Genomic DNA, 23700 nt, shown 5'->3' with positions numbered 1-23700 from the left:
TGGGAATCCCACCATCATGCTACCTCATTTGTCAGCCCCTTTAGAAGAAGCTGAGATAGCAAAGGCTGTGACACATGCTGTCCTGACTTTACAAAAAAAAAAAAAAAATCCAAACAAACAGAAGACACATGATAGATGGAAAGCCTAATCAGGGACAGAGCACTGGCATTAACAGTGGAAAATGTGGTCCTGAATGAACGGGGCTAAATTTGTCATGGTTTCAAATGCCTGCCCTCCCCTGCTTCCCATGTGCTCACATGCTGCCCTTCTTGCACTGCATCTGCTGCCATGGGCTCGAGCTTGTGCCTCCAGATCTGCTTCTCCGTCTGCATCGCTCTAGCCCCAGTTATCTTGTCATCTGGACACCAAATTCTAGTGAACGCAAAGTGCAGAGGGTCTCCGTCGAGTGTTTCACTTGAGTGACTGAAGCTGGAGCCTGGCAGCGTGCAGTCTCTTCTCTGCATGCTGAATTTTTCTAGGGTCAAAGGCAAGGCACCCCAGTATCTCCAGAGCTTTGCCTCGCTAGTTCATTTGGAAAGTCCTTACGATTTTCCAGGCACTTATCCAGTCTTTTTTGGCAGGCTTCTTCTACTTCAATACAAGCTTTGCTTCTTTTTATTTGCAGTAGCCTGAATTTTTAATGGCTGTAGGGATGCCTTACAGAAGCCTGCGTTTGGTTAAGAGAGAGCCAAGCAGTAAGACTACTCAGCCTTTCATTTCTGCAGGAGAAAGTTCTCTTTGAGAAGCTGTCTTAACTGAGAGGCTGGTAACACTGCATTGAAGTCAGTGAAGATCTGTCATGAGCTGGTGACCAGGGTGACCCAAATCCTCTTCCGTGATAGCACTGGTAAACTGAGCAATGCCTACAAGGGAAGGTCTCCTATCCTTCAGAGAATCTACCTGGATATTCAACCATGCATTGCCAAGCAATGCACCATGAGAGGGGGCTTCAAGCCTGCTGTCAGCAGCACAGCTCTCCAGCCACTGTTGTTTTCAGGCTATCCTTCTTAGCCCTGGTACTGCCTGGGGCTGGCATTGATCTGGGTCATGGACAATACATTTGGTCAATCTCTGAAAGACAGGGAGCACCAGCGTAGTGTCTGTGCCAGGTCTTCATAATCATAGAATGGTTTGGGTTGGAGGAGACCTTGGGACCCATGCAGTTCCACCCCATCTGCCATGGGCAAGGGCATCTTCCACTGGATCTGGTTGCTCAAAGCCTCATCCAATCTGACCTTGATCACCCCCAGGGATGGGGCAGCCACGACTTCTCTGAGCAACCTGTGCCAGCTCCTCACTACCTTCGGAGTAAATTTCTAGGCTCCTTCTCTGGAAGTCTGCTATAAGGTCTGTACAGACCCTTCTTTCCTCTAGGCTAAACGAGCCCAACTCTCACTGGTCCTCGTATGGGAGTTGCTCGAGCCTTCGGGCTGGAGATTGTTTTGGCCTCAGTCTGCTGATACCACATCTGCATGACCCTTGAAGAAGAGTGACAGGAGTGTGACCTTTGAGGATATTGTCTCTAGCTTCAGCATCTATGTGTATAACTGCTGGGGAAGTGTGGACAGGGGCAACCCATCTCAGAGGGCTGTTCTGTCCCTGCTAAGTTCTTATTTCGCTCTCCAAAGAAGTATTTGAGGTCAGCTCCCAGGTATTTGTGAAGGGTGGGAGGGAGATGGAGAGCTTGACAAGTTAAATGCAGGTGAAAAATCACACTGCTTTGCCTGCCCAAGAATTTCACAGTCCATCAGCCTGCCTGATTTGGAAAAAGTGCCTATTTTCACTTCGGGTTTTCATTAAGGATGTAGTTCCTAAAGACCTGCTTCCCAGTAACCCTCCCTTGAACAATCAGCTAATTAATGGCCTTGTTATTTGTCAGCTTTCTCCTGTGTGCTGCACAGCTCCTGGGGGAGGGATACAGCCAAAGAATGACAGTTTTCCACCCTTCTCACCCCCACCCTCTGCTGGGCTTCTTGCCATCCGCAATTAATCTCCAGTGCCTTGCCTTGCATTATCATCGAAAGCAGGACCAAAGGGCCACCTAGAGTCACCGTTCCCTCCCTGCTCCTCTATTGCACTGACAGATGTCTGGCCTGGTAACAGCGTGGACCTATCTCTGTCGAGGTTTTTTTACTGTCTGGGGATTAAGTCACTGCAGTTTTTAAGCCAAGTGAAAAAAAGACAATGCTATGGATCGTCACCAGCACTGACAGGAAGGAGCATGGACTGGGATGTGCTTTCCTGACCTCCTTTGATACTGAGAAACTTCTTTTTTTAGATTTGCTCTTCCTAAGAGGCTGCCTCTTCCTGTGGTAGAGGAGCACGTATGTAGTAAACACGTGGACATCCCCAGTGGAACCTGCGTTCCCTGCAGAGACCCCAGTTGTGGGATGCCCCAAAGCTGGTCAAAAAGAAGACAGAAGATGTAACCCAACATGAAGACATCTTGCGGTTATGGCCATTCAATTAACTTCTTTCAATTTCTGAACTTCAGCCCTATTTCCCCACAGGATTTTATATAAAGTCACGGAATTAGAGATGGAAATCTCCACAGAACAAATTGTTGCTTGAGGTGATCTGTGTCTTTTGCTTCTGCTGATGGTTCTTGCAGACAGGCTTCTAGGGCCAGTTATTCGGTGAAAACCCGGAGGCGATTCAGAGTGAGAAATGATGAGGTCATTGTGCTAGGATGCAAGTTTGCTGATGGTAGGAGCTGGGAGTCATAAAGTCACCAGCTTGGAAAAGACCTTTTGAATCATCGAGTCCAACCATTCCTATCTGCCCCTAAACCATGTCCCTGAGCACCTCATCTACCCATCTTATAAATACCTCCATGGATGGTGATTCAACCACCTCCCTGGGCAGCTTGTTCCCATGCCCAATGACCCTTTCTGTGAAAAATTTCTTTCTGATCTCTAGTATGAACCTTCCCTGGTGCAGCTTGAGGCCATTGCTCAAGTTGAAGCAGCCTGTCCCTTTTCCCCGCCCCCCGCTCCTACTTCTCTCAGGTCAATGATAACAGAAAAGGAAGATGAGTCTGGACTGTACATGGATGGTGTAGCTCTCCTTGCTGATGGGCACAGTGCTCTCAGTTTGGATGCGTGGATATTTTGTAGGGTTAACTAGAAAATCAGTAGGATCTTTGAGGTGGCTCTTGATGCTACTTTTCACCAGGCTCTTTGAAACAAAGCCCACTTGAACTCTCTCAGGAACCCTTCTGTCATCACTTCATGATGAAATGATTGAAGGAGAAAGTGTTTTCAAATCTCACACGTGCCTGTTCCCTGTGACTTCAGAGGTGGACCCACTGGCATGATGATACTTTTTTATTATTATGACTAGTTTCCCACTGGCAGAAGCGAAGCCCAAGTAACTCTGACTTCAGATTGTTTAATTCTGCTCCTACTTCATTCGAAACCTACCTTACGTAAGGACTTCTAGTGAATTTTTCAATAGAATCATTAAGATTAGAAAAGACCTTTTGGGTCATTAAGTGCACCCGTCAGCCCAACACGACCATGCCTACTAAGCCATGACACAAAGTGCCACAGCTACTTGTTTTTTGACCACCTCCAGCGATGGTGACTACACCACTTCCCTGGGCAGCCTCTTCCAATGCTTCACCACTCTTTCAGTGAAGAAATGTTTCCTGATACCAAATCTAAACCTCCCCTGGTGCATCTTGAGGTCATTTCCTCTCATCCTATCCCTTGCTACTTGAGAGAAGAGAACTTGTATAAGTTCTCACACAGGGTGTGTTCACTGCATGTGTACACTGAAGAATAGATTTTTAAGCATTTTTTTGTGATTCATTGCTACGACCATGTGTTTCTTCATGTAGAACCTGCTTCTTGCTACAGCAGCACTGCCTTCTGTTCATCCAATGTTTCAGCACCCCCAAGAAAGAAAAGTAAGGAAATAACAGGGATTATGAGAAGAAATAGTAGATCCTGATGGTGATTATCCTTACCTACTGTCTGATTGATGGGATGACATAAATAGGAAAGACTTAACTTGATGCTTACAGGGCAGAGCACTGTGTGTTTCTGCTCTTTTCACCATTGGGCAATGAAGAATACAATGGTTAATAAAAACATACCCATGGCTCACTTATCCTTTTGGCCAAATGGTAGCTGGGTTTTAATGCAGCTTTGCTTGTCTTGTGAATGTGTTATCTGCTTACAGTGTGCAATCGGCTTATGAAAGCTGAGCTGCATTGTGCTGACGCAGGGTCTGTGCAGCTTGTACTTGCTGGAAGTGGTTTGGGCCTCAGAAATCAGTGGACCTGGGAATTGTCCAATGTCAAAACTGCCAAGGGGGTTTTAGCATTGGGGAACAGAGAGGACGTGATTTCCTTTCCTTTGCTGGAAGCCCATTGTGCCATATAGAGCATTGATCTCCGCTTTTCTGGTCTGGAAGTCTTGGAAAGGCAGTGTCCTGGTTGGGTCTGCATTTCTCTTCTGTGTTCAGCAGTTCCTCTCATTTTTCTTGTAATTACATTTCTGTTTTGGTAGTTTGTTTCCCCCCCCCCCGCCTTTTTTTTTCATTCACTTATTTCTTTTCTTCCATGTCCTACTGGCCCCTTTCGTGTCTGTATCTACTCTTCTTCCTCCATTCACCCACAGTCCTGCTCTCTCCTACCACTGCCATGCCTTTTTCCCTTACGCTGTCCCCTACCTCATCATCTCTCTGTTTTACCCCTTCAAATTCATTTTACTCCTAAAACCCAAGAGAAAATTACACTTCTAGGGAGCATCAGGATAGGAAAAAAAAATTTGGTGAATTAGCCTATCAGCTGCAAATGAGAAGCTGTAGGAGCTTTTCAAGGACAGGCTTCCACAGTTCTGCCAGCTTCCTACCAAGCATTTCCTTTTGAGTTGAACTCCTCAGTATGTCTGAATAATCTGTCTCCAAAGAATGTTCATAAAGTTGTGATCATGCTATCTCTGATGGGAAAAACTCACCAAGCAGGGATCTTGCCTCTCTGCTTCTAAGAGTTATGTGTACCCCTGTGGCATGATGTAAATAAGAAGGTGACTCATTCTGGACAAACAAGTCTTAAATGGGATGAGTTGTGCTTCTGGGAGGCATCTTTTAAAAGTTTTCCTGTGTTAAAAGATTCCTCAGAGTTTTTCTGTGGAAATGAAGGGCCATGACTCAACTGCAGGCTCTTCTGGCAATATTACAGACTGAAGAACTGATTGCTCCAGAGAGCCACAAGGAGATCGTCAGGGTGGATGGTTGTTTCCTTGCTTTTAAATAGCTTATATGATGGGAAAACTGGGGTTAAAAAAATGTAAGGAAGAGCTCCTTCCAAGAAGAACAAGTCATTAGAAGGGGATTTTTATTGTGGGTCCTTCTCAGGGTGGCCCTGGCTGGGGGCTACTCGGGCTGTCAATGTAGTCCATGGATCTATCTCATGCTCAACAAGTAGAATGTGTGTGCATATAAAATTCCTTTGCTAAGCCTGTGTTTATTGCTTCCTGTTTTCCAGGGGGCAACAGAAGACTCAATATGAACCCGAATTCCCAACCCTGGTGGATTCCTGGGGAGGTTTAGGCTGGACATTAGGAAAAATTCTTTACCAAAAGAGTGGTGAAAAATAAGCACAGGCTGCCCAGGGAACTGGTGGAGTCACCATCTATGGAGGTGTTCAAAAAACACATGGACAGGGCGCTTCAGAACATGGTTTAGTAAGCACGGTGGTGTTGGGCTGATGGTTAGTTTGGATGATCTTATAGGTCTTTTCCAGCCCCAATGATTCTATCATTATTGCTAAATGATTAAATAATGGAGAGGGAGGAAGGGCTGGTTCCAGGTTATAGTAGAGCCCTGCAGCCTGAGAAAGGTTTTAGAGATTCTACTCCTGGGATTGCATCTGAGGCACTGGAGTGGGAGAAGAGCTGGTGCTTTCTTGTCAGAGGTGAGGAAGCACGTGGGTTCTGCTGCTTGAACTCACTCTTAGTACACTTTGACAGTGTCTAGAGCTTAGTCAGGCTATGGCACTGCCAGAAGTTACACATAGTGAACTCAAGCCTGCTCTGTTCCGATGCTTTGTGGTCTTCCCTGGAGGTGTTTAAGGGATGGGTGGACGAGGCGCTGAGGGGCACGGTTTAGTGTTTGATAGTAATGGTTGGACTTGATGATCCTGGTGGGTCTTTTCCAACCTGGTGATACCATGATTCTATGATTCTGTGCTTGCCTGGCTTACTGATCCAGCTGCAGTATCTAAACAGCTGGTTGAACAACTGGCTTTGCCTACTGAAAATGGCAGGACTTGCCTCAGTTTGTTTTCTGCAAGTGATAGAAGGGACATGCTCAAATAAAAATAATAGTAAGTGAACGTTAACTTAATGGTAACTAACTGTTGCAAGTCAGTTATCTTTGCCTGGAAGGAAGTCTTCCTGCCTTCAGACCAACGTAGCTTTGGGTGCAACTTGACAAGGTGTTGGAGTGCACAATAAACTGCCAAAGCTGATCTGGCAGGAGGAGGTGACCTGAATGTCCTGGGTTTGGATGGAGGAGAAAACATCCTCCTTGGGGCCTGGATTCTGCTGTGAACTGTGTTGTCCATCTTTGTCTCTGGCAGGTCTATAACCTGACTCAGGAGTTCTTCCAACGAGGTAAACCAGTCAACGCTGAGAGCCAGAATAGTGTGGGCGTCTTCACACGGGACGTCGTGCGCAAACGTGTCAAGGCTGATCCGGATGACACAGAGGCCGTCAAGAGGCTGAAACTAGCCATGATCCAGCAGTACCTTAAGGTGTGTGTGCACATCAATGTTTGTTTGTTTTAATTAAGACAAATCTTGAACCTCAGAGACCTGGCTAAGCCTTGCCCATCACTGGGGAATTGCTTTCTGTCCTCTCTTGTGGCTGGGGCAGTTTGTGTTTATATTGCCAACTTTTCCTTGTGAGGCGTATCCAAAGACAGTGGGCTGCAAGAAGTAATACTTTTACTCTTTTCTTATTCTTCTTACCTTAAACTTCCACTTTATAATTAGAAGGGGTTTTCCCTGGCCTTGTTGAATTTGCTGGTGTGATTTAATGTTTTCTTACCACCTGAAGCTACTCTATTGCCAGGTTCTTTTAGCAATGTCTTGTCTTGTCCCTTACACCTGGGACCCCATGGTCATGCCTGAGCATCTTTTACCCCATTCTGCCTCTGTCCCTACCTCAGAGACCAGAAGAATTGTAACTTTGAAACTATTAATTTGCTGAAGAAATCCCTTGAAAGCATTTTGAAGGTAAAGCAATAAAATCAAAGGTAGATTGTATAAACCCATGTCCTAATCATCTTTCCTTGTGGCTTCCCTAGTTCTCTCTATCTCCCTGAAGAATAAATGAGATCTCTTTGGGATGAAGACTTAATGCTGCATCAAGTACTCCACAAGTAAAGTGTAGTAGTCATTCCTATTTCAATTATTATGACTTAAGGGCTTATGAAATGAGGCAGGGCAGACAAGCAACACTCTGTGATGTGGGTAGATGTATGGTATTTGCTATTTACAGGTGGTAGACTGAAACAGAGAGAAATAGAGCCTCACAGGGCATCTCTGATAAAGCTGGGAACGCAGACGTCCTGGGTGCTGTCCTGACTTCTCAGTGTCCTAACTGAAGAGCTTATATCACAGGCTGTCTCCACAGCTGCCATGTAAAGACTAGATATTTATTGTTTTAACCATGTAACATGACTCATGCAAACAATATCAGTCATTTGATACAGGTCTGGTTTTCCTGGGCGTTACTTTTGTGGTTGCTGCAGGTTGCCACAGCCAGAGACTCCAGTGCAAGTCTTGCAAATCCCTTCTCATGTGTAAATACCTGAGAACAACAAAGCCTGCGATACTTAAGACTATCAGATCAGAGTGGTTGCTGCTAGAGTCGGGATTAGCCAGTGTCTCAGGCAAAGTATAGCCTTGGTAGTTGCCTTTTTTTCTCCCTGATGTTTTTCCTTCATGGTTGAAAGAATCAAACAGCCATCCCTGGTTTTTTATTTTCATAATCCTGTTGGAGCATCCAAGCAGAATGAACGGCCTGTGCGTGACCTAGGGTGCAGGGTTTATGTTGTGGGCCAGCAGAACCGAGCCAGGGTGAGTGCTGGAGAGTGCTTGCTCAGTCATCGGGTGGGGTGGAACCTCAGGCAAGCCTAGAGAATCAATTTAGAATCATAGAATAACCAGGTTTGAAGAGACCCACCGGATCATCGAGGTTCTTCTATAGAGGATACGCCTTCTTCAAGGCTGAGCAGTGATCCATATGTCAGTACAGTCACACGAGCAGCCTGTGAACTATTCAGTACAATTCTGACTTGTTTGCATGACATCTTAGCCCAGCACAGAGGTTCCTGTCCTGCACCAGGATGCTCCACAGGGAGAAGGTCTGGGCTTGCCAGGCTTTCAGACACGGTCATTAAAGTGGCCTTGTAACCTGGCCAAAGGGTGAGGCAAGGAATTGTAACGTTCCCTTTGCCTAAAATACTTAAAGAATTAAAGCATGCAAATCATTGTGACTGATGATTTGAATCATTGTGATTTGCAATTTGAAGGTTTTAACATCACTGTGTCCCATGTACCAGTATTATCATTAGAAACTTATCACAGGACAGGCCAAACATCCTGCCTTTGTTCCAGGGGTTGTTGGAAGATATGGCTGTGCCTAATAACGCCTGCAAACATTAACCAGCAGGTCCCAAATCTAAAGCTTTGATAATCACTTCAAGTGAATCAAAGGCAAGTGTCTCACATCTTGGCGTTTCCTTTTTCTGTCTCCTTCAGTTCCTTCTGTGTTGGGTCCTCTCACCTCCTGCAGATTGTTAGCTTGCTGATCGCTGACTGTTTGACAACATGTTGAAAGCTGCAGACAGCAGAAAGAGCTGCCAGAAGTTTTTCATGGCTCCTCATGGGAGCATTTATTAACATTGGAAAGAGCATCTGCTGAACATAGCTCCAGCTTCTGTTGTAGGAGCACCAAGCAGCCAGTCCCTGGCCAGTGAAGTGGGGTTTAAATGATAGAAAACAGCCAGAACTGTAACCCAGAAGCAGGCAGAAGCAGGGACACCATCTCTAAATGCTGGCTGACGTAACCATGGGCAATGCAACCAAAGCTGGTGCAGCTTGTTACCATGACGAAATGGTGTTTCTGGTTGGAAGGAAGGCTAAGGATTGATTTTGTCAGATCCTGTGGCCAAACACTTCTTTGCTAGCAAAAATAATGTCATTTAAGGTTGAGATTGGGACTCGCCAGCTTGTGCAGCTTCTCTACGTCCTTGTGGTGTTGTGCTGTGGCAAAATGAGTTGCTCTGTGGCAATGTTGCTTTTGTGTTGCTTTCCCTTAGGTAGAGAGTTGTGAGAGCAGCTCCCACAGCATGGATGAAGTCTCGCTCAGTGAATTTGGGGAATGGACAGAAATCCCTGGGGCTCATCACATCATTCCTTGCGGTTTCATTAAAATTGTGGAGATTTTGGCCCGCTCCATTCCCGAGTCTGTCATTCAGCTCCGCAAGCCAGTCAAGTGCATCCACTGGAACCAATCAGTCAGCAAGGAGATTGAGAGAGTGGCTGACCACAACAGTGACCTCCCTGAGGAGGACAGGGGCTCTGATGTCTTCGTAGAATGTGAGGACTGTGAGTTCATCCCAGCTGACCATGTCATTGTGACTGTGTCCCTGGGAGTCTTAAAGAAACGCCACGAGAGCCTGTTTCATCCCCGCTTGCCTGAGGAGAAGGTGATGGCCATTGAGAAACTAGGAATCAATACGACTGACAAGATTTTCCTAGAGTTTGAAGAGCCTTTCTGGAGCTCTGAATGCAACAGCATCCAGTTTGTCTGGGAAGATGAGGCAGAGAGTGAGAGCTTGACTTATCCTGAAGAGCTGTGGTACAAGAAGATCTGCAGCTTTGACGTACTCTACCCACCAGAGAGGTATGGCCATGTCCTGAGTGGCTGGATCTGTGGAGAAGAGGCTTTGATTATGGAGAAGTGCGATGATGAAACTGTGGCAGAAACCTGCACCGAAATGCTACGTAAATTTACAGGTCAGCCATGCTCTGGTTCCTTTGATGACCAGAAAAGAGAGGGAGAGCAGGGCTGGGGTGTAGAATAACCACTGGGAAGGAAATGCACTAAAGTAATTTTTAGTTGTTTGGCCCTTTGAATGGGCTGTGCGTGTGCTTCCAGCGTACCTCCTGCTTGGGTGTGCCTGAAAGCTATTTATACAGAGGGGCCGATAACCAGCTCAGGAAGTGATGGGCAGAAATGCTTGAGGATTCCACATCCTCTGCTTTATTTAGTCACAAATAACTCTTTCGCAGCTGGAACTGTCAGACCCGGGGCTCCTGAGGGCTGAGCTCAAAAGATCAGAGCTCTTTTGGAGTGGAGTTGAACTTGTTTAGATCAGCTGAGATGTGGCGGTTGAACCACATCCTAAACTTCCTTTCTGCGTGAGTCTAAGTAGAAATCTCATTGGCCTGGATTTCCAAGTATCCATTGATACTGAGAGCTTCCATTTTCTGGGTGTTTCACCTAAGCCTTCCTGGACTTCACAGGTTTCATGTCTAATGAGCACACATCACGTTAAAGGCTGCAGTTGGAGCAAGACGTCTTATGTGTGCTATGCTGAGAAAATCCAAGGTGAAATGACTAAAAGTAGCAACACTCGAACGTGCTGGGACTTACTGTGTCTATAATCTCTTCTCTGGAGCTTGCACAACTTCCTAAGGAAAGGGCTTTTTGTATCTGGAGAGTTCTTTGAGATCCTCTGATGGAGGACACTGTACAAGCACAAGTATAAGGAAGAAATAGTGACTGACTTATTGGCAGTCTTGAAATAAGGATTTTGGATTTATACATAATTCTAAGCAAGTATAAAGGCAGCATCCTCCAAGATCAGGTATATTTTATACTGTCGTAGAAATGGGTCCCATGATCAAGCTATTTATGTCTGTTAGCTTGTGTTAGCCAGTCTTAACACCCAGTGGGGTTCCAGCTTTATCTCTTGTCCATGGACTTTCTATTAACTAAAGCAATTTGCCTTCACAAGTGTAGCTTTCCCCTGTGCTTACAGACTATTTCCAACCAATGGCATGGAGATCTAGAGAAGGGATTCTGGAAGCTACGGACTACCTGTAGAGCTGGCAACTGCCAAAAGAGGTTTTACATTTTACTACGCTCTCCAGAAATCGAAGGGTAGACACTGGATTCAGAAACCCTAATGCAGAGCTCAAACCCAAATCCTTGTTTCAGCTTGTTTGATGTTGCATTTATGTTGGCTGATGAACCTGTCTCCCTTGCAGCCTGCAGAGAAGTAGAATGAATCTGTGAATACTGGACTCTGGGCAGCTTCTGCCTCCCGGCCTGTTTATTTTCAGTGGTGCTGGGTATCCCTACGTTATGTCACAGTGTCAGTACATGCAGGTCTTCTTTCCTTCTGACCTCAGCAGGCCAACTGTGCCCCATGCAGGCATAGCAGGAGGCTCTTCTCCTCTTTAAGGCCAAGTTGTTCAGTGCTGACATCTCCCAAAGCATATAACAATTGTCTTTGTTGCAGCTTTTCTTGCTCTTTTTTTTTTTTTTTCTACAGCATCTCAGATCATCAATGGGCATTTAGCTCTTCAGGGCTTTCTTAATTTGGCAGATGGGAGTATTCTCTTCCTCCTCAGCCTCCTTCACTGTTGTTGTTGTTGTTCACATGTGTTGGACGTTCCTCTCTTTCTACCAGGATGGAAATATGTTGGCCCTGGGTGGTTGGTATGTGTTGCAGTTGCTGTTCCAGCTGATACTGCACCTGGTCACCATCCATCAGCCTCTTCAGTGCTGTAAGCTCTGTCTCAGTCTCTTGTTAATCCTGGGTTCGCTAACCCTGGAGAATTTCAGATGGAGTTTACCAGGTCCTTGCCCTGCTGTCAACATTTTGTGCATAAGCAAAGAGGTTGCCTCTCGGCAGCTCAAAACTGCAAGAAAACCTGTCATAGAGTCAGAGAATGCTTTAGGTTGAAAGGGACCTTAAAGATCATCCAGTTCCAACCCCCCTGCCATGGGTAAGGACACCTTCCACTGGATCAGGCTGCTCAAAGCCCCATCCAACCTGGCCTTCAACACCTCCAGGGAGAGGGCAGCTACCACTTCTCTGGGCAACCTGGGCCAATATCTCACCAACCCTCAGTGGTGTCCTTGGAGCACACGTTGATCAACATGACCTGTTCTATTTTCTGCCCCAAAAACTTTAGTTAGGTTGTAGAAAACCTTTTTGCAGATCTTTAAAGATGGCCCTCACTAAGGAAGCTGGGTTTGTCGTGTTACACTTGCTCCCCTGTTTTCCCTAGCAGGTGCACAGAAGTACAGTCTCAAGGTCAATCTGGACCAAGTGCTAGGCAGGCTGAAATAACATAACCATGCACCTTCTGTCTTCTCCATTAATCTGTTTCATTTGGACTGTGAGAGTTGGTTAGACCAGCTAGGGGCAGTTGGATGGGGACAAAGCAGCCTTCTATCTGTCATCTAACTGTAACTGTTGTTTCTGAAAATAACTGGTCTCCTCTGGTCCGATTAGCACCACTGAACCCAGCCTTTAATGTATATAAGTTGGCTAACTGACTTGAGAAACTATTCTCCCTAGGATCCTAAGCTCAGTAAAAAGAGAACCTCTTCTGTAAGAGGTTCATACCTTCCACTCCTCATCTGGAGCTCTGTGGCATCTTCTGAAGAAGCTTTTGTCTATTGAGTATAGAGAGTGCCTTACATTCAGTAATGAAAGTAGGTAGTATGAGGCTTTTAATGTTCACTTTGCCTTTTGTAGTGTTCATGTTGTAGGTTATAGGTTATTTCTTATTCTTCTTTTAAAGACTTAATGTGCTAGGCAGGTGGGTTCCCATCTTCAGCTGTGTTTTCCCAGTCCATTGCTCGTGGAGGCCTTTCCTTTGACTTCAGAGAGTGTTGCACCAGTCCTGTGTTAAATCCATTCTTGTAGACTCGGTGTTATTTCACACTGAGAGGACATGATCTGCCTCTGTGACTTTAAATTCCACATGCAGGTTAGTGTTGCGGATTATCTGGCTTTTCCGTGAAAAGCTCTGCGGATTGTTCTAACCTAAGAACCCTTGACAATTGCTGCTTTTCACAACTGGATGGCTGAAAGGCAGCATCCTCTAAATCTGATTAAATGGGATGCCTTTGAACAATTAGAAGTCTTGCTCTGGTTTCTTTGTTGGCTGAGCTCCAAGTGTTAGAAGCCAGAAGGCAGTGATTGAAGTCTTGCTCCCTTCTGGAAGACTCGCTGATTTGTCGAGTTACAGCGAGGGATGCCCTAGTTCTCCTCTCCTTCCTCCAACTCTTTCTCCAGGGGGAAACTGATCTCTTTTAGGTTCTGTGTTGTAACTGCCAGCCCCATGTGGATGCTTGGGATACCCTAATGTCTCTCTGATGGCTGCGGTAGTACCACAGGTCTCTGTTGGCCTTGATGGGATCTTAGATACCCTGCTCTCAGGTAGACAACTAAATTTGGTTGTCTTAATTTATATCTGTGAGCGAATTTTATGATAATCTTGTGTCTCATAATCAGCCCCAGAGCCGGTAAATCTATGTAGCCACACCTCCCAGTAGCTGAATAAAGATGGAATTGTTTGAAGCACATGGAGTTAACTTCCATAACTTCAGATGTGGGAAACTGGCCTAAAGATATGTGCCCTGCTGTTTTAGTGAAAGCTAAAGACCTTTTTTAGCCATTTTATGTCTCTTTGGATAGTGAAAACTTAGGATTTGTATTAACTGTTACTTTTATCTGTTGGCAAAAGCACACTTTTACCCATTTATTTAGGAGCAGATTGAGAAAGTCCAATTAAATATGTTCCTTGAAGGAGTGTGGCACTCCATGTCTTTGTAGTGTCTGTCTTGCAAGCAACAGTTCAGGATCAGAGCTTGTGTTACATTTTCCTGTCTGCCCTTCAATCAAGTCCCTTCTCTCTCTGTGCAGCAAAAATGAAGGTCTCCTGATTTTTATCTTAGAAACAGCTCCTCACATAAAAAAAAGACATACTTGAAGACGTGTCGGGGCACAACAGTTGCACGGTGGACACTTGGATCCTACTCGTGCAGTCTGATGTGCTGGATAACCATAAGGAGCTCATGAGAGCTGGTACATCTGCACCACACAGCAAGGTGCTGGGGAAGGAGACTGGCTTTGGTGCTGGGAGCTGTGCAGCTGCATTTTAATGTACCGAGGCTCTTCAACCCTTCTGCATGCAAGCAGCTGTCTTGGGCATCTCTGCATGAAGCTCTACCATCTGCCCAAGGCCACAGGCTTCGGGTTGCTGTGCTACAGTTTCCCTTGTGATGATGTTGCTAGGGAAGAATAATTCCCCAGTGGGAAGGCTTCTGTTTACCTGCTTGTCTACACAGTACAAGGTCATCCATGGGAAACACTAGAGAGAGACAAAGCTGCTGTTTTTACCAGTCTGAATCTTTTTAAGTGTTTGTGAAGTCATCAGCCCAATCAACAACTGTATAAGTCCAGCAAAATTTAATAGAGCAGTTGTTCAGTCTTTTTACCTCTCAACCCGTAGAATCATTAAGATTGGAAAAGACCTCTAGGATCAAGTCCAACCATCAGCCCAACCCCAGCATGGCTACTTAACCATGTCCTGAAGTGCCATAGCTACATGTTTATTAAATGCCTCCAGAGATGGAGACTCTACCATTTCCCTGGGCAGGTGCTTCCACTGCTTCACCACTCCTTCAGCTGAGAAGTTTTTACTAATATCCAGTCTAAACCTCCCCTGGCACAACTTGAGACCATTTCCTCTTCTCCTATCTCTTTTTACTTGGGAGAAGAGACCAACACCCACCTCACCACAACATCCTCTCAGGGAGTTGTAGAGAGCAAGGACTTTGCTCAGCCTCCTTGTTTCCAGACTAAACAGCCACAGTACTCTCAGCTGCTCCTCATAAGGCTTGTTCTCCAGATAGTTCACCAGCTTTATTGCCTTTCTCTGGATACCCTCCAACCCCTCAATGTCCTTCTTGGAGTGAGGGGCCCAACACTGAACACAGTATTTGAGGTGATGTAGGATGCTTTGGTCCTGTTTGGCATTGTGTGGTCTAACAGTTTTCATGGTGTGTTGTCTTGGGCTTTCCCACAGACCTTAAAAATAAAACGTGATATCTTACTTCCTTGACACGTCTGAGAGCTCCCTGTTCTCAGACTCCCTTGGGCTTTTCACTTCCATCCCAGGCATTCCTGCTTTGAAGATTCTTGGAAGAGCATATTTTAGAGGCTTTGTTATGCTGAATTGTTTGCTACTCCTGAAACAACATTCAGTTGTAGGATGTATTTTGTTTGTAAGGTCTATTTATTTGCTAGTCTGTGCCATATTTTGAACTGGGGGTTACTAGTTAGAAAGTGTTGATGATGCACTCTGGCGAGCCATCCAGGTCCCTTTCCTATGTTTCAGCCTTGTCTTTTATGTTCTGGATGATAGATGATGCTCCTAAAAGCAGTAGCTGAACCAGTGATGTAACATGCTCCTGATTTTAAGGAATTGAAGGCACCATTAAATGATTTTTCAGTAAAACTACATAATGTAGTGCCTAACTAGTCTTTACAGTTGGATGTCTCCCTCTCTAAGCCATGATGAAGAAAGTGGGGGAATTTGGATCATCTTCATAGCGGGGTGAGCATGCTGACGTATTACAGAGTCAGGGTTTGAAGCGAAAGCACAGGAACTGTGCAAGATGCAGATATGTCTTAAATACCCTTACTTATTGTGCTGAGAGCCTCTTAGGATCAGTTAGGTTGGAAAAGACCTTTAAGATCATCAAATGCAACTGTTAACACTGCCAAGCCCACTGCTAAACTGTGTCCCTGAGCATCACATCTGTATGTCTTTTAAGTGCCTCCAGGAATGGTGACTCCACCACTTCCCTGGGCAGCCTCTTCCAGTATTTGACAGCCCTTTCAACGAAAAAGACTTAGACTCATCCCAAACACCTAAACTTTGCCTGGATACTTGAGGTTCCCTGAAGTGTGAGTTTCAGTTCTCCTGCAGAGGCAGTTTCTCTTCGTTGCAATTCTCCACATCCCATGTTCCCATTCCACTCCTGCCAAGCCAGATATGATCACGGATGCCAACAAAATCTTGGTCAATGACACAGAGATGGTCCCAGACCAGTCTAGCCAGATGGTCTCCAAAGTATGACCCTCCCTATTTCAGTCCTGTCTGAGGCTCTTGTGCTACCAGCTCAGGGGCTGCTGTGGCTACAGTCCTGGATCCCACGTGCTCCTATACTCTTCAAGATGGGGACAGTGGCTACTGGTAGTCCTGTTTTTGGTGCACTCAAGCACCCCTCACCTCTAGGTCCTACATTCTTTTAGCGGTGGAAATCTTACAGCAATATGTAAATCCTTCTTCCAGCTTCAAAAGCCTTCTTTCCATGTCCTGTACATCCCACAAATTAGTTTTATGTTGAATTCATTTTGGGGGTTACTGGGTAGCAGTGGGAGCGAATAATGTGGGTTTTGAGAACTTTCTGACAGGTTTTTCCTATGCCCTTGCATAATCAGGATTTGCCTTCTAAAATCCTTATCTCCATTCCTCTTCTCTAACAAGACTACCTAAACATCAAATTTAGACTGTGCATCCAGTTAAATACATAAAATTAGGTGAAATCAATCATAGCAAATGAGACTGGGAGATGCTTTGTATTTTCAACCAGACTGTGTCCAGGGTTCCCTGAAGCTCCCCAGTCTTTTAGGAATGTAAATGTTTTAATGTTCTTTTCCCAAGTGGAAGATTAAAAGGGATGCTATTTCTCTTATGTAGATGCTTATAACTCAGTAAAGGAAAGAGATCTGGTTTAGGGTGTTTTCCCTGTAGTCTACAAGGTCTTCTAGGATGTATTTTCACTAAATCAGACTGAATATGTGCCACCCCACAACTTGCGCAGCCATTACCCTGTTTTTTTCTTGGTCACGGTCTTACTTTTTGTCTTCTGCTTTCCCCCCAGGGAATCCAAACATTCCGAAACCTCGCCGGATCCTGCGGTCCTCCTGGGGCAGCAATCCCTACTTCCGTGGATCCTACTCTTACACCCAAGTTGGGTCAAGTGGGGCTGATGTAGAGAAACTTGCTAAACCACTGCCTTATGCCGAAAGCTCCAAAACTGCTGTAAGTATGGTCCAAATTGGTTCTGTGGTGATAAGGCTACCAAGGCTGGGTAGTGGGTTTCCTAGGAGGGAGGTTGAAAGAGACAATCTCTGGTTGGGCCACCAATAGCGTTTTCCGTTTTTTTGTACATACCCCTCTGGAAAATGATGTGTGTAGGATTTTGCCTCTTTAATCATAAAACCATAGAATTATTTAGGTTGGAAAAAGACCTCTGCGATCATCAAGTCCAAATGTCAGCCCAACACCACCATGCCTACTAAACCATGACCCCAAGTACCACACCTAAATGTTTTTTGAACACCTCTAGGGATGGGGACGCCACCATTTCCCTAGGCAGCCTCTTCCAGTGTTTCACTTCTCTTTCAGTAAACAAATTTTCCTAATGTTAAACCTCTTCTGGTACAACTTGAGGCCATTTCCTCTCATCCTGTCACTTGTTACTTGGGAGAAGATACCAACACCCACCACACTACAGTGTCCTCTCAGGGAGCTGTAGAGAGCAGGAAGGTCTCCCCTCAGCCTCCTTGTTTCCAGACTAAACAGCCCCAGTTCCCTCAGCTTCTCCTCATAAGGCTTGTTCTCCAGATCATTCACCAGCTTTGCTGCCCTCCTGTGGATGTGCTCCAGCCCTTCAATGTCCTTCTTCTAGTGAGGGACTGCGTAGTGCTGTTTGGAATGCCAACATCTCAGGGTTTCCTACATTTCTCTCTGAAATTATCATAGAATCATAGAATGGTTTGGGTTGGAGGGGATGTTAAAGCTCATCCAGTTCCAACCTCCCTGCCATGGGCAGGGACATCTCCTATTGGATCAGGTTGCTCGAAGTTTGATGAATAGTAATGTATTAACAGGTTGCCCAGGGAACTCGTGGCTGCCCCATCCCTGGAGATGTTCAAGGCCAGGTTGGATGGGGCTTTGAGCAGCCTGATCTGGTGGGAGGTGTCCCTGCCCATGGCAGGGGGTTTGGAACTGGATGGACCTTAAGGTCCCTTCCAACCCAAGCCATTCTATGATTCTGTGATTAAACCAAAATATACAACTTTCAAGCAGCTGCCCAGTCCATCTCCTCCCCCCAGAGCCTGACCTCACCGTGTGATTTTATTCACTACAGGAATTTATTAAAAAAGATAGAAGGAGCTTGGGAAATCTTTCTCTGTAGTTCCTGGGGAAGAGAGGTAGCTGAAATTCCTGCCTCAGAACTGAGTTTGCAGCAATTTTAGTGAGCACCTACCTGTTGATATAAGAGACAAGATGCTGTGTCTCATCCTGTGGGTTTTGAGATGTGGGTGTTTTTCCTTCTGAAATAGCAGTGCAGAATATTAAATCCTTAATGCCTAAAAAGGCTGAAGTGTAAATTAGGGGAGCAAAAAGAGGAGTTGGCAGAGAAATAAGGCGCTCAGTGTCTTGTGCAGATTTGTTTGAGATTGTTGGAGCTAATATCTGGCTCCACAACGGTGCCTCAGCCCTGCAAACAGCTCCACACAGGTGTAGCAGTGAGGATGAGCTTGTATCAGAAATGGTGTGGCCAGGAAAGTGATTTTCCCCCTGTACTCGGCACTGGTGAGGCTGCACCTCAAATACTGTGCGGTTTTGAGGCTCTCATTATAACAAAGACATTGAGGTCCTGGAGTGTGTCCAGAGGAGAGTGATGAAACTGATGAAGGGGCTGGAAAACACGTCTTTCAAGGAGCGGCTGATGGAAATGGGGTTGTTTAACCTTGAGAAGAGGAGGCTAAGGGGAGACCTTATTGCTCTCTACAACTACCTGAAAGGAGGTTGCAGAGAGGTGGATGTTTGTTCTCCCAGTCGATAGGTCATAGGACAAGAGGGAACAGTGTCAAGCTGCATCAGGGAAAGTTTAGATTGGACATTAGGAAAAATTTCTTCACTGAAAGGGTTCTCAAGCACTGGCAGAGGCTGCCCAGAGAGGTGGTTGAGTCACCATCTCTGGAGGTGTTTGCAAGTCGGGTAGACGAGGTGCTCAGGGACATGTTTTAGGAGTAGATGAATGTGGTTGGAGTCAATCTCTAAGGTCTTTTCCAACTCTGTGATTCCGTGACCTTGGTGTTCACGTGCTGTGCCTGTCCCCATGGTGCACCACACTGGGATTTTGAGAATCAGCCCTCTAAAAGCACTGGTGCTGGCTCATGGAGATGTGGGAGGGTGCATCTTGTCTCCTTTTAGCCTTGTGTCTGCTTTCCAGTAAGATCTGCTGAGCTTTTCTGCTTTTCTTGTCCTCTCCAGCCGATGCAGGTGATGTTTTCAGGGGAGGCCACTCACAGAAAGTATTATTCCACTACCCACGGTGCTGTGCTTTCTGGGCAGAGAGAGGCCGCTCACCTCATTGAGATGTACCAGGACCTCCTGCAGTGCCGGAGCTGAAAGGCCATGTGTTTGCAAACACCACCAACTCCCAAATCCTTGCGCAGGTGTGTGGAGGGGTTCTTTCTTAATTTCAGTGCACAGTAGAACAGGCTTTATCTTTTTCTGTTAAAAAAAGAAAGCCCTAACTGTTTAAAAAGTTAGTCATCAATAGCTTTGTTTCTGTGTGCTGTACTGTTAACAGGGAAGGGTGCTCCTTTTGTCTGGTAAACTGTTTCTTTGTCATTTTAATTCTAACTTCACTTTTGGTGCCTATCATATTTTTTTTTTCTTTTCTGTATTGTAAGTGCCTTCTATACTAAAATAAATGTTGTAATAAAAAGACTGGCTGCTTTCGTTCTTCCTAGATGCTTCACTCAGTAACTTGCAACTCTTATTCAGCGTTAAAAAAATAGGGTTTTTCTCACTTCCTACAAAATTTGGAGTGAGGATTTTGAGATAGATTTGAATACTCAATGTACCAGTTGCTCTTACTTTTTGTTCAGAGAATTGCACCTTAGAGACATGGTCATTTGCTTTGCCCAGATTAGCACAGAAATCATGCTTAACATCATATTTAACTCCCCGTGTCATGTGTCTGCAGCCTGTGAAGGCCTTTTGTGCTTCGGGAAGTCTGCCTATAATTTTGTGGGAGAGTTTGCCTTCCCTCTGGGTTCACTCAGCCTGTGGGAAGCTATCAAAGGAATTGCAGTGCTGCAAAGCGGTGGGAAAAACAGCCTCAATGAAAGCAGTATTGGAGACTGTGCCTGCATTTGGTCCAGGGTAATATCCTGGTTTTGAGGGGAGCATCCCAGTCATTCCCACCTTTCAAAGACTGCTTTGGTTAACAAAATGGTTTTGATGTTTGCAGATTAGGCTTCTCTCTAAGGTAGCTAAACCAGAAGCATTTAGAATCACAGAATCAGAGAAAAGGGACCTTAAAGCCCCCTTTTCCAACCCCTCTGCCATGGGCAGGGACACCTTCCACCAGATCAGGTTGCTCAAAACCCCATCCAGCCTGGCCTGGAACACCACCAGGGATGGGGCACCTTCTCTGGGCAACCTGTGCCAGGACCTCACCACCCTCACAGGAAAACATTTCTTCCTGAAATCTAATCTAAATATCCCTTCTTTCAGCTGAAAACTGTTCCTCCTCATCCTATCCCTGCACTCCCTGATAAAGAGCCCCTCCTCAGCTCTCTTGTAGCCCCCTTTAAGTACTGAAAGGCTGCTAGAAGGTCTCCCCGGAGCCTTCTCTTTAGGCTGAACAAGCCCAGCTCTCTCAGCCTGTCCTTGATTTGGAGATCCTCCAGCCCTTGGATCATCTTAATTTCTCCAGGAACTGCTGAGGTACAGTGCAGCCTGTAAAGGGAACATCAAAGTCTAACCTATCCCCTGTCCTTCAGGAATTCTCAAACCACATTGTGGAAGGAGCATTTTTACATGAGAACCCCCACACTGAAAATATAATGTAAAACTCCCCCACTACCTTGGTGACGCAGGTACAGCTAAAATATCATCCATGGCTGTAATTGGAGCAAACAATCCATGTGGAAAACAGCAGGAAAACTTACGTAGGAGTGTGGGCATGAAGGAGAATGGCAAGAATCATAGAATCATAGAATAACCAGGTTGGAAGAGACCCACCGGATCATCGAGTCCAACCATTCCTATCAAACACTAAACCAGCATTCTTGAGCTGCCTCTGTCCTGACACTCCATCTTTTGTTGGATAGCAATACCCAAGTGACATTTTCACCTCCACACCCCCTGAAAAGTAGATCCAAAGGTCTGAATGGTGCCATTGATACTTTAAGAGTTTTCTCAAGAAAGTCAAGGCCATACTCGCTAGTAAGGAATTTTGAAGGAATGTGAAGGATTGGATCAGAGATGTTACATCTGGATTAAAAATTTATTTTCCATGGAGCCTACATGGAGTACCAGACATGGGCTTCGATTGAAACTTCTTAAATGCAATTACTCCAGATTTATGCTCAGTCCTTATACCAGCTGGGCAGCCTTGGCTTATCTGAAGAGTCGTGACCTCAGAATGCAGCTTGGAAAGCTTGATTTTCCCTATGGGGATGCTGTATCTCACACTGAAATGATTTTGACTCTGCCTGAGAGGTTGTGACACCCCAGAACCTCTGAAACACAGTGAGTATCCCCATGTCCTTTCCTTTATGTTCGGATTGGGTCCAGTTGTGTATAAAGTTCTTGGTTTATCAACAAGATTCGTTCTTACATTAAACTATTTCTGCAATAAAGCAAAAGGCTAGGAGGCAGTTTTAGGGGACTGCCAGACTAGCCAGGGTTTGAAGACTGATTGAATAGAATCGTAGAATCACCAGGGTGGAAAAGACCCACCGGATCACTGAGTCCTTCCTTCATTTGCTTGAGTGGAAGTAGTTTCTCCTCCATGTTTTGGGCAGAGTTGCTGAACGAGAAGAAGGCTAAACACCAGTGCCAAGGATAAGGAATACCTTGCAAGGTTCATTTGTGAGCCTGCCAGCTCCTCCTTCAGTGATCTGGAGAGCACATCTTCGCTTGATGAGCACCTCTGGCAGTGACACCTCTTGCAACGAGTAGAACAGCTTGAAAATTCACTCAAATGTGCTTGAAAGAATAAAGTTGGCAAAAAAGGGGAATTTAACAAGAAAAAGCTTTGAAAATTAGCTTGAGGTGAATGAGTGAATAAAGGTAATGCAACAAGCCTGTCCTTTGGGAAGGCATCCAAGCTAAAAATTGCCTTCTGAGTGAAGAGACAGAGCCAGACTGGTTCTCAGTGGAGTCCTAAGATAATCACCTATAGCAGCCCATATGGAAATAATTGCTTCTGATTACTGTGTGTCAGAAATACACCACATAAATGGTGCTGAATCTCTAAGAACTGAGGTTTTCCTGTTCCAACAACGTAACCTAGACCAAATAAGTCTGGTGAGTGCAGAGCTAACAGGACTGTGGTGAGTGAGAAACCATCTGTGTGCTGGATTCAAGGTGCCCCTCAGTTTAGTGAGAGAATTCTCCATTGACCCTCATAGGCTTCCTGAAAAGAAACTTGTTTGTATTTAAAATAGGCTCTAGTTTTCATCACTGCAGCATATGTGAGTGTGTTTGAGTGCATGGTTTGTTTCCCTCAAAGGGTTCTCTGATTATGTAGGCAAATATTTGCTAGGGCGTATGTTTCTTCAATAAGCCATAAGGCAGCCACGCCGACTTCCAGTATGTCCTGAGGAGGAGTTGGATGCAGTCAGGAAATTCGCAGTCTTCATAGATCATCAGGGTTTGGGATCCCCTGAACTGTATGGATTTAAAGAGAAGGCTTTGAATAACTTCTGGCTCTGAGCCTTTACTCGGTTTAGCGGCACTTGGTGCTGCTACAGCAAGTGTGGAATGTGCAATCATAGAATGGTTTGAGTTGGAAGGAGCCTTAAAGATCACTCAGTTCCAACCCCCCTGCCATGGGCAGGGGCACCTCCCACTAGATCAGGTTGCTCAAAGCCCCATCCAACCTGGCCTTGGACACCTCCAGGGATGGGGCAGCCACGAGTTCCCTGGGCAACCTGTGCCTGTGCCTCACCACCCTCACAGGAAATCATTTTTTCCTAAGATCTCATCTAAATCTTCCCTCTTTCAGCTTAAAACCTCTCCCCCTCATCCTATCCCTGCAATCCCAGATAAAGAGCCCCTCCTCAGCTTTCCTGTAGGCTCCCTTGAAGTACTGGAAGGCTACTAGAAGATCTCCGTGAAGCCTTCATTCACATAAACGTCTGTCCTCACTGCAGGGGCAGGTGTTTAATCCGAGTCATGTTTGGTTCAGCTCTTCCCCTGGCTTAACAGCTTCCACAAGGACTCATACACAAATTCTCCCTTTGTTAATGAATCCAATTGTTGCCTTATGTTTTAATTGCTTGTCCTTCAGTTTAATGTGAACGCTCTCCCCCAGCCTGAGCAGCCCCCGAGCCGTGCAGGTGTGTGTCCACAGGCACAGATGCCAGTGACCAGCAAGATTTTCTTTTGACCTTGTGAAAGGTGCCTTCTGAAACAAAAAAAACCCCACTTTTTTTCCTTAGAGAGATAAACTCTATTCTTTTTTAAGGTCAATGTAGACACCAGCACAGTTTTAAAATGTTTAAACAGCGTTTTTCCTAAAATTAAGAAGTTTTCAGGGTGAAGAAGGC

At 45.5% G+C, this 23700-nt stretch overlaps 1 protein-coding gene across 2 annotated transcripts in view; it reads left to right on the top strand.

The window, feature by feature from the left end:
* SMOX (spermine oxidase) overlaps positions 1–19864 on the top strand; it is an 87477-nt gene extending 67613 nt beyond the window's left edge. For both annotated transcript variants that reach the window (XM_069856647.1, XM_069856646.1), the window contains exons 4-7: positions 6590–6763; positions 9337–10036; positions 16998–17158; positions 19403–19864. In XM_069856647.1, the coding sequence (XP_069712748.1) occupies positions 6590–6763; positions 9337–10036; positions 16998–17158; positions 19403–19540 (1173 nt within the window). In that variant the 3' untranslated portion in view covers positions 19541–19864. The remainder of the gene's footprint in view (positions 1–6589; positions 6764–9336; positions 10037–16997; positions 17159–19402) is intronic.
* Positions 19865–23700: the final 3836 nt, after the last annotated feature.

Source organism: Phaenicophaeus curvirostris, chromosome 4 (genome assembly GCF_032191515.1).
Source record: "Phaenicophaeus curvirostris isolate KB17595 chromosome 4, BPBGC_Pcur_1.0, whole genome shotgun sequence".
Lineage (NCBI taxonomy): Eukaryota > Metazoa > Chordata > Aves > Cuculiformes > Cuculidae > Phaenicophaeus > Phaenicophaeus curvirostris.
This window is presented reverse-complemented; position numbering and strand designations above follow the sequence as displayed.